The sequence below is a fragment of the Phaenicophaeus curvirostris genome, chromosome 5 (genome assembly GCF_032191515.1).
Source record: "Phaenicophaeus curvirostris isolate KB17595 chromosome 5, BPBGC_Pcur_1.0, whole genome shotgun sequence".
In the NCBI taxonomy this organism is placed as follows: domain Eukaryota; kingdom Metazoa; phylum Chordata; class Aves; order Cuculiformes; family Cuculidae; genus Phaenicophaeus; species Phaenicophaeus curvirostris.
The window spans coordinates 30655959-30672048 of NC_091396.1; the positions used below are offsets into that span (position 1 = coordinate 30655959).

Genomic DNA, 16090 nt, shown 5'->3' on the forward strand with positions numbered 1-16090 from the left:
GTTACGGTTGTAGTTTGACTTGTAAGGTAAGCAACGGGTTGTGCTTGGAAAGGGATTCTTTCTTCCTTTTGATAATTGAAAACATTGACAAGTAATACCTGAGTTTCCTTCCAGTTATTGAGGTTATAAGCACTTGCTGACTTCTGAGAGTGTCTTCTGCACTATGATTTTGTGTGTGTATCTAACAGACTATTAATGCATGTGAAACTGAAATTATCTTTTTATATTCTGAGAACTCATTGCAGATTATTGGGGTATTATAATACGTATTTTCTTTTGTATCACTATTTCTCCTTCTCTTTATTTAAGGAACAGTATTATATTTTATATGTAGAGTAATAATTAATACTAATACTTAAGAAATGCAGTAATAAAATTAAATGTGAAATTTAAGGTATCTTATTGCCTATGCTCCCCTTGTAATCAAAAGCTTTCTTCCACAAGGCACACTAGTACTAACTCTACAAAAGACAGCAGATGACACTTAAGGAAAGCTAACAGATTAAATATCTATGCACAGGGACAACAGTCCATGATTCTCGCATCTCACCATTACTTTTCATTTGTGTTATGCTTAAAAAATTCTGCCTGGTGGTTAAACACATGATGTTGGCAAGTGGAACTCCTGAAATGGGCTGTTACATATTTTCATCAACCTGTGGGCATGCACAGATATACAATAAAGATAGCTTTCACACTATGTTCATGATCTACTTTATCCCACTTTAGTTTTTTATATGTGTTTTTACATATACTAAAATGTATATAATGTTACAGTTGCTTGCTTATTTGTCTTTGTCTTCTTTTACTTTTCTGCTAGAAGGAAGGAACTGTCAGAGCTTTGAAAGTGAGTAGCTGCTCTGTGGAAGCTGAATCTTAGATTAAGGTTTAACACTCCCTAGGAGAGAACAGAGCTGTTGGCTTGCTGATCACTAGTTTTTAATAATTTCACCATTAATTTCACAATTACACAGATTGAAAAGCAAGATGCTCAATTTCTAGACATGTAGTTTTAACTCAATCTTTTTCAGTCCTTTACTGAACACAAGGAGTGTGAACCACTTCTTGCTGCATAAAGGCTTTTTTTTTTAACTCTTAGTCAGGACTAGTACTTACAATGACAAATGCTTCCTGTACTTAAATAAAGCATTCATCTGTTCCGGGCACATGTAGCCCAAGTCAAAAAACAGTTTTGGGCTATTCTGTGCTGAAGAGGCATAGAAATGGATGAATCTTTGCATCCTGTCATGGCAATACCCTTAATTGCCCACTTCAGATTGGAATTCACTGAATTAATTTATTTTTTTCTTTGGAAAAAATACTCTGAAGTAATTAATCTTTACATATGTTTGTTGGTTTGATCAGAATAGTAGACTCAACTACTTAAAGAATTCACAATTAGATGAGAATTTAAAATTGGAACAAGTTGACATCGAGGTGTTTTAGTTTATTCAATTAGAATTTATTTTTTCAAAATACTGTGCATTGAGATGGGCAGCAGTGGAAATTTTTATTAGGGTTGGGATGCAAAGTGGGTGTTAACTGGTGTTTAATTGGTGCAGACAGGAAGTATGCCATTGTGAATGAACGAGATATACCGGATGTAGAGTCATTGGTTTAGTAGGTGGTACTATATTTTGCTCACAAAAAGAATAGGACTTTGTGCTATTGAAGGAGAATATCCTGTCACGTTGTTCTTGGGTATTATTTGGAAATTCATACGTTCCAGGAAAAATATGCTTTCTCTTATGTCCTTAAATATCTGGTGAGGATAACTTTTCTCCCTGATGCCCCTCAATGCAGCAGAATAAACTGAGGTATTGTGGGGAAAGTGGTTAATAAACAGGAAATCATTAAAATCTGAAACATGGCAAAAATATCTTCATTTACTTGAAGTCCCTAAGTGAGAATTCCAGAGAGATCCATTACCTATAGTATAGCTGCTCAACCACAGTTTAAGATCTTTCCATGGTGGGATGGTTAGTCTGTCCTTATTCTTTATGGTCTGCCTTGCCCACTCTCTAAAAATCATTAGCTGTGGTTCTTCAGAGCTCAAAACATAGCTGAGGGGCAATACTGGAGTCTGGCTTTTGCGGGGGTGACGATTTTGCCTGTACAGGTGGTGAAGACACAAGAATTGTTAACGGATTTTTCTGCAGATGTCTTTAAAGTTTTATGTAGGAAAGTAAAATATGTAAAACTAATATAGTAGCAACTGTATTGAGGGCTTTGTTTCTTCTAATGCTTGCTGTTTTATTTAGATAAGACTCTAACATTCTTTTATTGAAGAGAGGAGACTAGTGCAAATGCAGAGTAGGGAACGTTTACTCTTCGTTTCTCTGGTAAAAGAGAGATCATGAAAGTTTGGCTGAAAGATATGTCATTCTCTTAAAGTAGTGTTGACTTTGTTTTTTTAAGGTCTTGCCTTTGGGCATTTGTATTTTCCTCAGAGCTGGGGTGTTTGTAGAATGCTAGCACATATTTATCCTTTTTTGGATATTGCAGAACATGGAAAGTGCTTTGAAAGTCATGTTGCTAACAGGATCTCATCCTGCTTTCAGGCTTCATTGTGTTAGTGTTGAACAGGGTTGCCAGTACCTGCTCGTTCATTGTTCTTCAAGGAAGCTGTACTGCAAACAGATTTAGTGTTATTGGTAACTTTCTACCTTGTCATGGTTCTTGAAGATCTTCCAGCGCTACATCCACAGCTGATCCTTATTGTTAATTTAAGTCCATAAGCCTGTTGTATTTTGAGCAAATCTGATGCATCTGTGAATCGTCTTAATGTCTGTAAAGAAGATGCTCTGTGGAAAGTATTGGCAAAATTCTTCTTATATTGTTGCTTTAAAATTCACAGAAGTGGATTTGATGCACAGTTGCTTCTCTCCAGTGCTGTGCTCATAAATTTGGAGGTAGTGATAACCCTGGGCGTGTACTGTTACTTTTAGGCCATAACAATTTTTGTTTGTTTGTTTGTGTTGTTTATTTTATTTAACAGTCTGTGCTTTTCCACTAAAAATGTTGTATTTAACCAGCTACTGATCATATTTTCTCAGTCATCTTAGTGTGTGTGTGGGATGTGTTTACGGATAGCTCTTTACTGTGTTGGAAATCCAACCATGCTTGAGGTGATGATCTGACATATTCAAAATAGGGTGCTGGAATGGTTACTGAATTTCCTGCAGTGGTCTTCTGTGTAAACTGCTTTGAATCCACTAAAGTTACATTGAAAGAAGAGCCAGGATGTTAGAGCGTATGACCGAAGAATTGTTTTGCACTCCACTGCATCAGCAGAGAGGCAGGTGCCTGTTTGTCAGCAAACGTGTGAAAAGGATGTAAACTTGTGTTTAGACTAGTGCAGAAGACTTTACTATTCCACTGTGGATACAACAGTATTGCTCTCCTGACTTTTGTGGTGTGGAGGCACGATACATTGCAGCTTTTATCTATGTAGTCAGAGTTGCCCCGTTATTAAATGTAGGACTGTTAGAGACTCTGGAAAATCTATGCAGAACTATATTTTCAGGGAAAAATTCTATTCCACTGTCGTAGCAAATTAAAAAGTAAAGTTACCAGTGAAGTAACCACCAGTAAACAAAGTTTTAGTAGTGAATCTTCTCTCCAAGAGAAAAGCTGTGCCAGATATATGTAAAGTATAAGAGACTTAGACATAGAAGTTATATTTAAAACTGTTAAGAAGTAGATTATTCTAACAGACATTACAGCCGTGCTTATCAGTGCTGTGGTTTATTTTTACACAATCTTTATATACATCATAATTGCAAAAAATGTTCATTGATATGCACATTTTCAAACCTACTTTCTTGCTCCAGACACTGCCTCACTGAGAAAATGCAGCTGTTCTATGTTTTAATGACTAAAATATTTGACACTAGGGCTTCTTTTTTTCTGAAATGCCTTTTCAAATGTCCCTCTGGGTAAGTAGTATTTATTCATACAAATGCATTTTAGAGTAACTGGCCTGTGAAATACATATCAGAAAAATTAGGTCATTTCCCTCTACTTAACAGAACTGAAAAACCCAAACATTTGTGAATTCTTGGCAGTTCTAACCAACTGGATGTGTTAAACAGAATATTAACATCTGATTCCTACTTGTTCTAGAACATACAACAGTCACATATATATTTTATTAATTCAATTGATTTTATTCTGTTGCTTTCATGTTTTTTTAATGGTCAGCCTGTTTTGACCTGAATGCATCTAGGGCTACTTTGCCTGTAGCTTGCAAGTTTACTTGCGTTTTTTATTCCATTTACTCTAACTAGAAGACTGAAGATATCAGTGAAGAAGGTCCATATGAAAGTAACAAACCACATTTATACTTCTGAAGTCCAGGATTTGCTGCTGAGTGCCTGGTATCATGTGGCTTATCCTTTCCACTGAATCATGATTTCTGTGTTAGTATTGTCAAATAAAAATTGTGTGGATACAGTTGTGCATTCACACAGAAAAATTGATTTTTCATAGTAAATTCTCTTCAACCGTTACCTGACTAGCCCTTGTGTTGGTGGGAGATGTGTGGAGGACACCTTATTGCTCTCTATTCAAGCAGAGACAGAAGGAAAGGGAACAACTTCAGCTGAGCCCTGTAGAGTATCCTCACTGGGACCTGTGAGTGTTGGGTCTCATTATTGCTGAAACCACTATCAGTAGGAAATAGGCCATTTCTGTCACTTTACTTTGTGCTCTTGCACCACACTTAGATGCCCAGTTGAACTCTTTAGCTTTGGAAATTATGCATTGAATTTTATTGCATAATGTCAAATTTATAAACCTCATACTAAAAATAACTTCTTATTTTTAATCTGTTTATAAATACAGCTTGCATGCCTTTTTGTTCTTCCAGATCAGAAAGGCTGGTACCCAGCACAGGTAACTGTGGCATTTATTTTGTATCTTCTAGTTTGAAATAATAGTAGCCATGACAGAGTTTACTAGCACATTGCTGTGTTAAAGTCTAGAGTGCCTTTAAGTTAGGCATGTGATATTTTTGACTGCGAAAGCTTGAGATGCTTGAATAGTCTTTGGAAACTATGTGAAGTATTTTTAAGAAGTTAATGTGACAAATCTGCTGATTTCTGAAATGTTGCACAGCCTTACACATGAAACACTACAAATCCCTACCTCTTAAGTCATGAACTAGTGTTAGCAGTGAACAATAACCATTCCTACTGAATGCTAACCCAGGAGCAAGCAAAGGGATGCTTGTAAAATCCTGCAGCATTTAAGATCACAGGAAAGACACTTGAAGACAACTAATTATAAAAGAGTGGTAGTTGTAACCAGAGGTGTGAGACTTAGCTCCAATACATTCATATGGATTTTTGTCATGTTCAAAAGGAGTATAATGCAATCTCTAATCTTTAAGCTTTTCATGCTTGTGTCCAACACTTAGTTTTGTTTGAATAGCCTTGCAAATAAGTTTTAAATGAAGCTTCTTACTCAATTTTAAAACTCTCCTGTCTTTGGCCAAGGTTATTTTCTTAAATTTGGTAAATTTCAAGTTGTTTTAAAGGTAAGGATGTTGAGGTTTGGAGCCTTTGAAGTGGTTTGGATGTCCTTGCAGAAATATTTCTTTAAAATATAATCTAGGTGTTGGAAATCAAGTTTTAATTAGGTTATACTTTTTACTTCTGGGTATTTCTAAAAAAAAATTAAAAATTAAGTGATTTCCAGTGTCAGAAGTGGAAACTGATTCTTTTGCAGGACTTGAAGAAAAGGTTCAATGTGCATCTGTGCAATGCGTTTATGCAGATTTGCACTTTATAAACTCTTGATTTTCTTTTATTTTCCTTTTTTTTTTAAAGAAGAATTTAAACTTATTTACTAATGCTGAATTCCTGGAAATGTAGGAATTGCACATTTGTGTGAAGAATTGAAAACCTAAGTCTAACAGTATGTGTGTGAAGTTGTAAAGGGGCTAGGAGGAATACTGGGTTTGAGCCTCGTCAAGGAAATTTAGGATAGGCATTAACAGCCACAATTTGGCAAAAGAACCTTCCTTTCTAACAGTGTAGTATGTAGCTACAGAGTAGGTGATCTACCCTATTGATCTCCTGTTACCGAAGGGTCTTAATACTTCAAGGCTGACTTCTCTGATGTAGATGTGGATGTAGATCCTGCCTTGAACAAGTACTGTCTTACATAAGGTCCTGAGTTCCTCCTCTGACTTATTTTAGGGATTTGTGATGATATGAAGAATAGAACAGTTTGTGTATCCTGTATTCATAGAAACATAGAATGGTTTGGATTGGAAGGGACCTTTAAAGATCATTTAGTTCCAACCCCCAGCCATGGGCAGGAACACCAGATTGGCCTTCTAGTCTGTAAGCATATGTTGCTGACTCATGTTGAGCTTCTCATCCACCAGCACCCCAAAGCCTTTCTCTTCAGGGCTACTTTCAATCCATTCTCTGCCTAGCCTGTGTTTGTGCTTGGGATTGCCCCAGCCCAGGTGGAGGACCTTGCCCTTATTGAACTCTGTGAGGTTCACACAGGCCAATTTCTCAAGCCTGTCAAGGTCCCTCTGGATGGCATCCCTTACCCCCAGTGTTGATTGTGTCAAGCAACTGGGTGTCATTAGCAGACTTCTGAGGGTGCCCTCAATCCCACTGTCCATCTCTCCAACAAAGACGTTAAGCAACACTGGTCCCAATACTGACCCCTGAAGAATGCCACTTGTCACCAGTCCCCACTTAGACATTGAGCTGTTGATCGCAACTCTTTGAGTGCAACCATCCATCCAATTCCTCATCCACTGAACAGTCCATTTGTCAAATCTATGTCTCTCCAATTTAGAGACAAGAATGTTGTGTGGGACTGTGTCGAATGCTTTGCACAAGTCCAGATAGATAATGTCAATTACTCTTCCCCTTTCCAACAATGCTGTAGCACTGTTGTAGAAGGCCACCAAATTTGTTGGGCATGATTTGCCCTTAGTGAAGCCATGTTGGTTGTCACCCATCACTTTTTTCTTTTCCAAGTACCTCAACGGAGCTTCTAGGAGGATCTGCTCCCAGGTCTTGCCAGGCACAGAGGTGAGACTCACCAGCATGTAGTTAAACTTTGCTACTTCATCTTCAATAGGCCTACCTGGAAACGTTTGTTATTCCCTCAGTGTTGTTTCTATTCACACTGGTAAATATGAAAACCAGTAAGTGAAATGCACAGTGTGGCTCTTAGGTGGGTGTGATGTGAAGAGACTTGGAGAACGACTGGTATAGGTACTGCTTTGGTTCTAGAATTTTATCCTTTTGACTCACACTACTCAGAGACGTTTTGCAGTCATAGGCTGTTACAGCTCCTGTTTTTAACTAACCCGTAGCTGTGACTAAGCAGAATTCAGCTTAGTTTGTTGATTGTTAATCATGGAGTTTCTATTGTCTGTGCTTCTACAGCTCTGCCTAAGCAAACATCTGTTTCAAACTAATGAATTAAAAAGCAGGAGCATGGGTGTAAAAGAGGAAAGAAAAGTATTGAATATTGGAATGTAAATCTTGACAGGAGTCAGTGGAAAAATAGCTCAGCTTTAAAGTGTTTCCAGGCTTTCTGGATTTAAGCTTATGTCTAGTTGCAAGATAAAATTTCATTGTGAAACCATGGAGCTCAGGCTTGAGCAAAACCAATTCCAGAAGCATATCTACATGTGCAGATGCCAGGTAGTCAGTCTTACTGTTACAAATACTGCTCCAGTTATAGAGAGAATAGTAATTAGACAGAGGAGGATAGAGGAATGTTACTGCCTTTAGGAAAAATACAAAGGAAATGGTGGTGTGCTTGTCTCTGTGGCAGCTAGTTCCTAGCACAGCACACCTTGGCCAAGACTTACAGTAAGCTTGTTCCCTGTGTCCCTCTAGTTTCAAATGTAATCTGAAGAACATAAGCTGTTATTGCAAATGAAACGGCACATGTGAACATCTGCTGATATCAAAGGGAATTCAGTGATTTGTTTAGCTGTGTCTGTTTGGAAGAGAGGTTGTAATAGCATTTTACCAGACTTGAACAAACAAAACTGGCTCCAGTGAGTTCAGGTGGAAGGAATTCTGGTGAATGATCTTTCTTTTTGAAAACAGAGTCAACCAAGTATTTGTGAAAGAGGTGAAAACATAGACGATCAAGGCAGTTATTTCTTGTTCTAGGACATGGAAGGTGGATACACTTTGTTTCTGATGTGATACATCAGCCCTTGATGTTTTCTTAGGAGTTATTTCAATAACGTATATTTGGGGGAAGGCAGTAGGACAACGTCACCAAAAGCACTTGATATGGTAACTGTTAATTTTTAGATAAAGTTGGAAAAAGTTTACAATGTTGAAAAAGAATGAAGTTTCTCAAGCATTATTCAGATTCTAAGGGCATTTCGCCATGCACCAGTTAACTTGTTCCTGTGTTGATTGCTTTCTGTTTGACTTGAGACTGATATTGGATGCCACCGTCTTGTGAAAGACAGGTAAAGCCTAGAGTTGAAGAAGGAAAATTTGTTGGTTTTTTTTTATTACTTGCTGTGCCATCCTCTCATCTTTTTGTTTCCTGAAAACTGTTAATATAAGCAATACTTCTATTTAAAAATCTTTTGTGTTAAGGGGCTCTTTAACAGCCCTAGAAGTATTTTATTTGGATTACAGCTTTTATTTTATGTTAGTTTGTATGTGGACTCTGCCCACAAGGAATTTGGCTTTCTGTAAAAGTGTCAGTGTTTAATTTCTGGTATAATGATTAAATCTCTAGCAGAGCATCTTATGGCTGAGAATTGCTGATGTCATGACTATCATTCATTGGTTGCTATGGAAATTAAGTAGGAATGCATTCAATATTAATACTGCATTCCTACTATGTGCACTTCAATGATGGAAAAGTACTTGCCTTCTCCAGGAATGCTAGCTGCAGTCATCCTTGTGACAGGGAGTGCTCTCTGCAAATATGCCCAGGGTATCCCCTTTCTCACTGTTCTGCAAAGTCATCAGCCGCTATGGTATGGTTTATACAGTTTACATTGACTTTATGTATCCAGTAATTATGCATCCTCACCCTTGAGTGTGTTTGTGGTAATGTGCCATGACGGATTTGCCTGAGATTCCAGTTATATGGGACAAATTACTGCCCAGGCACTTCACAGTATGTTTCTTCTTTAGTTTGAAAGGGAAGTTCCTTTCAGAGATCCTGAAAGGCTGTGTTTAGAAATGTGGGATTTGAATATCTGCTTTTTAAAGTGGTTTCCATTCAGTCTCATTCCTGTGGTGGGACAATGGAGCTTGGTGATGGTTTATTTTTAAGTCCTGGATTCTGGTGTTTAACTTCTACTTCAGGCGGTAATGAGCAGACCATGTCTTAATCTAACTAGCAACTCTATTTTCTTTCTCTGTAGATTTTAAATGTCATTGATAAAATGTTGTTGCACGAATAAGAGGAGCTAATATTTCAAACTTAAGGTTAGGTCGTAACGTAATTACAATTTAGCACTACTGATTAAAATATAAGGGTACTAGAAAAGGTTTTGATGTGTAGCAGAACTGTTTGCCAAGGTTCTTGAAGAAATATTTGCAGTTTTGATTACTACCCATTAAAAGTCAGAAAACAGTTGTAGCACTGCTTAAATACGAGAGCCATGTGTATCCACTCTCAGTCTGCTGAGTGGGGGAAGTAGCTTTTGTAAATAAGCCTGCAGACTTGGAAAGGGACCTGCTGCCTAAGGGGCACTTGTCTGAAAAAATGACGATGACTACAGCGTTCTGATTACACAGTTGAAAGTTATTTTTACAAGAAAGTAACTTTAAAATATATTGGTATCTGTAAAGCATTAACACACCCCTGCCCCACACCAGAAAAAAAAAATCAACAAACCACCAGGAAGAATTTTGAAACCGCCTGTAAAATTTACAAGGCTAGTGATACTGATAGTGATGAGCTTCTGGCTTGTGCAGAAATGGTGCGATGAGAAGAACAAGTTGGTTGTGTGGGGTTTTTTGGTTTGTTTTTTTTTTTTCTCATGAAGGGCGTAAAGTGTAAGTGCAAACAAAGCACCTTTTGTCCTCAGTATCATAAAGTAGTACTGTGTGGCTGTGTAATTTCTTCTATAATTCAGAATTGACTGATGCTCAATGAGGTCTGTGGATTGTACCCTTTTGGTGTGGGTAGATGCACTTGATATGTGTAATAATGTCCCCATTCACTGGAGTGGAAGCGGTATTGAAAACTGCAGCTAAACTTGCTGTCTCTAGCAGTAGTGGCATGACTGATTGCTGAAAGTTGGAGCATAGGACTTGAATAGAGGTTTGGCAACACAGGAGGAAAATGGTTGTCTGTTTTGGATGTGACATGAGGCAATATTTACGCTGCTCTGTTTCTCCCTTTCTAAGCAAAAGGCAGGTTGCCAAGTACAGGGGTGAATGGTTTGGATGTTCACTTAGAAGCATTTTGCCTACACGGGGGTAAACAAGATGTGCAGATAGCTCAGGAACTCCAAAAGCTGTCCTCTGCATTTTACTTAATGGTTGTGCTAATCAGGGGGCTCATTCCACGTATGTATCTTTTTTTTTTGTCTCCTATAAACCTCAGTCTTGTTCCTGACTGCATCACTCCCTTTTTAAAGAGAAGTTGACAAACTCTCGTAAGTTACCAAATGCAAAACTTCCCTATGACAAGTACGCGCAACCACAGAATTTCTGTACCTCTCAAACTTCCAGAGGAGTTGTAGCACAACCGAAAATCCATGTATGATACCTGCTGATATAAGTAGGTGCTGTGGAGCTGTTCTCCAGAGGTGAGGGCTGGCTTAAGTGAAATTCTTGCAGAATTATTCCATCCAGATTTACTCTGTTTAAAAAATGCCACATAGTGAGATTTAATGTTAAAGCCCTCTGTCACTTAAGATCTTTTAAATCTTAAGTGATTTGTAGTTTATGTAGGTAGGCAGTTTAATATGTAGAGTAGTATGTGGAATCTCTTTTTCTGGAACATCTTGCCTTCCATGAAAAAAACCTCAACATTCAAATTTCTATTAAATCTTTAAAACAGTCTGAATTTGACCACTTAGTTGAATCTATTAAGTCACTCTGCTAAGAATGCTCAATATGGTGCTAAAGAGTGGAATATTTTTGTCCATATGGTTCAGTATGGTATCCTAATTAATAAAACAAAACCTGGGAGATTTCAGATAACTCATGACAGAATATTCTCTGATGAAGTGGGACTTCTTACTTCTCAAAACATCATTAAACCAGGTTTACCATTGCATTAAGTGATGAAGGTATTGATTCTGGTATTTTAAAACTATTTCTTCGCTTTGTAGCTAGTCTAGAATATAAAAGCTGAATTGCATACAATTCTTACAGTGCCACAGCAATTGTGGTAAGTTCCATTGGCCTATTTCTCTTATTACAAAAGTTCAGAAAGGTTTTATTTAACAGTTTCTGTGGTTTTCTTAAAGAGTAGAGTACTTTGAATTAAGGTTTGAATGTTTCTGAGAGAACGCTTCCTTCCCCTATCAAAAAGTACTATGATTAGGAAAGGTAGGGAGAAATTGGAAAACTTGGAGCTTTCCCCCCCCAGAATGTCAAATGAAATTATCCGTAGTACTCCGAGCACTACACTGTGTTTCTTGAAATTGCTTAGGCTAATGTTATTCCAGTTCTTAATTTAAAAGCTTTGAAACTTGAAGTTTCTGTTCACTGTTGTTTTGCTGTTTTTTCTAAATACTGCTTGATAAGATGAATATACAGAACATTGATATTTTAAAAAACTTATTGTGAGAATAATGAATATTCCAGTGCCCACGTAAGAGTCTGTTGTTGTAAAAAAGATAAACATTTTTGGTTTATGATTTATAGGAAGGCTGGGGGGAAGAAGGATGTTTTCTGTTTGCAACCTTGAAATGTCTTGTATTTGGACATGAACACCTAAGTATATTTGGATATCTTACTTAGTAGTATAGTTCAGTTTTAGATACTAAATATATTTATCATTATTAAAAATAATTTTTCAGTCATCTCTATATTGACTTAAGTATTTTGGGCTGTGCTAGTAAAAAAAAAGTGGCTAGAGCTCATGCTGAATAATCAGGAAAATACAATTCCACTTTTCAATTTATTTCCTCACCCCACCCCAGTTGGGGAAAGCCTGTCTTTCCCTCAAAATTTCTAGGCATATTATGCTTTCCTACTTGTGGCTGGTGCCCCACATAAATATGAAGTCAAGTCTTCCGGTAAGGGTCTCAAAAGAAGGCTAGCTAAGTGCTGTTAATGTCTGTCTTCTAGGCTGTACTGGGATGAATTCAGTGCTTAGATTTATAAGCCCAGGGAGTTAAAGGAGCTATTATTAAGCCTTTTTCCCCCCCTACTCTCTTTCCTGCAGTACCTGGGACATGTTGAAGTGGATGAATCCAGAGGAATGCATATTTGTGAAGATGCCGTGAAGAGACTGAAATCTGTATGTATATTTGTTTTGTGAAAAAGTTGGCTTTGGGGTTGTGAGTATTACTGGAAAAGGTCTGTTTGGCAGCAGTGCCCCAGCTAAAGGCTGAACTTTTGACCCATGCTAGGAGAACAGTTTGCCGGTTTGAGAGCACTGCTGTGGTTAGGGGGACATGCTAATCTGATGATGAGAGGGAGAGAGTTACAACTGTTCTTTAGGCTTGCAGAAACTATTTGCAAAACAAATGTGTAAAAATCTTCTGTGACCTTTGAAACTAAATTGGTACCCACATGGGACTTCAGCCATTGTTTTTTAACAGTTCTTTCTCCCTTTCTGTTTTCCTCTCCCTCTCTCTCTCTCCCCCCCTCTGTTGCCTGCCACTTAATAGTGACTTAATTCACTGTTATTATAAAAAATATTACTTGATTTAGGCTCCTTTTTTTCTAATGCACTGCAACATTGTAGTCATGCATGAAATAATCTGGCTTGCATCTGCTCAAAGTGGCCTGAAGGCTGCCTAATTCTGATATGTCATGAAGTGGGCTGCTCTTAGTTTGGCTTCTGTGAACGTTTGCTCCTGCAAATGGCACTCGTTCAAAGCTCTCTATTTCTGTGGCTCATTTGAAGAGGTCTTGTCATCTTTCCTGCGGTAGTAATACTACAAAATCCTACGGAAATGGCGGACTGTAGAAAGGCAGCGATCTGTCTGTCAGGGAACTGAGGCTAAAACAGTATTGACGAGAACGGGAGAAAGGACATGAAAATTTGAAGTCTGAATGGGGAACTGCAATCCTTTTCATCACTTCTCTTACATGTCTTAGCAATATACATTCTTCAGCGATGCCTTTAGTGGATCCTTATAGCTCAACAAAAGTACTGAAAATACATCAAATGCTTCTACTGCACCTCGACTACTGGCCATTACTTTTTTCCTTTCCCAAATGTCGGAGCTCAAATGGCTTCCAAATAAACCTGTTCTTCCCTTCTTCCTAGCACACAACAGAGGATTGTAGGTTATCTTTTCTTCCTTCTGTTGTGCTGTAAAGTTTCTGAATTGGTTTAGTGCTCTGATTGAAATCAAGTCTTTTCATTCTTTTCTCTCTCAGCTAATGTATAGAACCTGTTAAAGCAGTGTCCCATCTGTTCCCATTCAGTCCAACAGTGATTGGTGACTGATTTTTAATAAAAAGGGCCTTACAAAAATATAAATGAGTTTCTTTGTTCTATGGATTTAGTTTATGTAGCTAAAAGCACAAGTACTGACCACATAATGAATTGTATCTGGTTTTGTCTCATTCTGGTTTTTGTTCTGTCAGAATATTTCCATTAGCACACCAAATAACCTTGCAGTATCTACTCCATGCCATTTTTCACTTCTCTGGGGAACTATACTGTGAAGTGCTTGTTCTCAAGTTTTTTAAAGAAACCCCCAAACTTTAGGTTCACAAGCCAGTTAAGTGTAGCTAAACTTATAAATAATGAGACACGGTAAATACATAGTGCCCAGTTTCTTCTGGAATCTGGATAATTCCAGGATTGTGATTCTTAAGCACCTGAATTACTGATTCAAATGTCAGACTTGGATATCCAGCTTCTATAGTGCATTCTCTGGAAGTAAATAGTTTCATTTCCCTATTCTATGCTATGTTATTATTCCAAATTGTGAATGGCATGGACTTTACCCATTCTCATAGATCAAACATTTTTCTTCAGGTAATTTTGATTTATTCTGTGGCTTGACATTTTTGATATCTATATATAGATTAGACGCAAGCAGATGTCTTTTATGATTGCTCTTTGCATTGTCTCTTTTGTCGGTGTTGGAAGTTGAGAAGCAGAGGTGAAATTCTCAATGAGTCCCCAAAGAAAGATTCAGATTACTGAAACAACTTTGTACACTTTAGTTGCTAGACTACCTCACATCTAAAGTTCGTTTGAAGCTGCTCACTGCGATTCAACCCCAACCTCCCACCCCCTAGCATGTAGGTCTTAAACTGGGGGTATTGCTGTAGCACTTCACTGTTTCTGAAGGCTCTTCTCTGTACAATATACTCTCTTAATTAGCAAAACCAAACCACTGGATGATGTTTCAGCATGCAAGGAATGCAATAAGAAAACAGTTTGCTCTTTTCGTAGTCTCTTGCCTTCACAGTACTTGGTTATTTTGATCGGCTTTCTCTTGGTCTTGAAATAATTACAAGTTTGAACTGCACAGCTCAAACTGAAAGATTGGCTTAGAGGAAACTGGACTTCATTTTTCATATGGTTAAACTGCATCGAAATGTATGTGGCCTATTTTAATCTTTACTGTGTTCTTTGCAGTTAATGTGTAGGCTTTTTGTAAATTTGGTCAATAAATGGTAGGTCTCTTATTCAAAATTGTTGAACATTTGTATCTTGTAGTTTCTAAAAATTAAGTTCTGTCTATCTTTACTTATTTTGAAACATAAACGTTTTTTTCTTTCAATTATTGTTCTCCAGCAGTTGGCAATTTATTTGGAGAACTGAAGTCTGTTCTTTTTTAGGGTTGACTAATGAATTTTAAAACACTTTATAGAATTTGTCAAGATAAATATAGAATAGTGCTAATCTTTTTTAGGAATTGCTTAATTTCTACTTTGCTTCTTGAAAGAAAAGATGCAAATCTTTGTCTCTTTACTGTGGAAAATTACCTATCAGGTTTGTTTGGTTTTGTTTGGTTTTTTTTTTTTTATTTCATGCTTGTTTAATGTGGTGTAGTTGTTTTTGAGCACAACATCTTGCAGAACTTGAAACCAGGTGATGGTGAGCATTTTATTTAGACATTGTTTTATTGACAGCTCAGTAAAAAAAGCTAATTTTAGTTAGAGAATCCTGTATCCATACAGTATTCTGTTGTTGTATTCTTAACTCTGAAATTGCACACTGACAATACTATAATGTGCAGGCTATAATAATGTTTAAATGGATGAAGTCATAACTTGAGTTATGTCCCTATTTTCTCTCTGATGAAATGGCACCATAGTCTCATTAATAGATCAGAAACCCATGTATTCAGCTATCAGTCTTATTAACATGGGTTTATGTTACCTGCTGAGTAACATTTTCTTCTTAGTAGGATATTATCAAGGTAGCTTACATTTTTGCCTTAGTAGGGGTATGTTACTAACTGTATACATTTCATATCTGGTAGGATTCTTGTATTTGATCACTAAGCACTAGATGGTTTCTTCAGAACCATTTCACTTTAAGTATTTGGTACAAACTGGAAAATAACTTTGTAAGGGCCGTGTAAGTGTGTTTGACTCAGGTACTGGAACATCATATAAAGACAAAAGTATACTCTCATATCGTGTTTGATTTTAAAACAGCTTTAGTGTGTAGTATTGGTTTCTAACTTGCTACTTTTTGTTTCAAATGATGCATTTGTTTTTAATATATGTTCTTGTTTTAGCAGGTAAAGAGACATAATTTAATACTTTAAAACATGCATTTAGTTATCTCTAAACCACATATTAACTTAGTGTTTGTTTAAAACCCATTTTGCATGATGCCTTTTCCATTAACCTTTTCTAGTTTATTTAAAAAAATAATCTTGTTTAACAAGCATTTTGCTGAAACCAAAACTAACCATCACCTGAAAAATGAGGTAGCTTCTGGTGAATCTCTTTAGCTTTTG

General features: G+C 37.1%; 2 protein-coding genes across 6 annotated transcripts in view; one reads left to right on the forward strand and one right to left on the reverse strand.

Moving 5' to 3' along the window:
- The window catches only part of NUMB (NUMB endocytic adaptor protein), a 92035-nt gene that overhangs the window by 57745 nt on the left and 18200 nt on the right, over nucleotides 1-16090 (forward strand). For 4 of the 5 annotated variants that reach the window (XM_069858258.1, XM_069858259.1, XM_069858260.1 and 1 more), the window contains exon 3: nucleotides 12373-12447. In XM_069858258.1, coding sequence (XP_069714359.1) covers nucleotides 12373-12447 — 75 coding nt within the window. Of the gene's footprint in view, nucleotides 1-12372; nucleotides 12448-15198; nucleotides 15217-16090 lie in introns of those variants that run through there. The other variant, XM_069858262.1, reaches the window with a different exon arrangement.
- The window catches only part of PSEN1 (presenilin 1), a 175169-nt gene that overhangs the window by 43619 nt on the left and 115460 nt on the right, over nucleotides 1-16090 (reverse strand). The gene's annotated exons all lie outside the window — the stretch shown is intronic.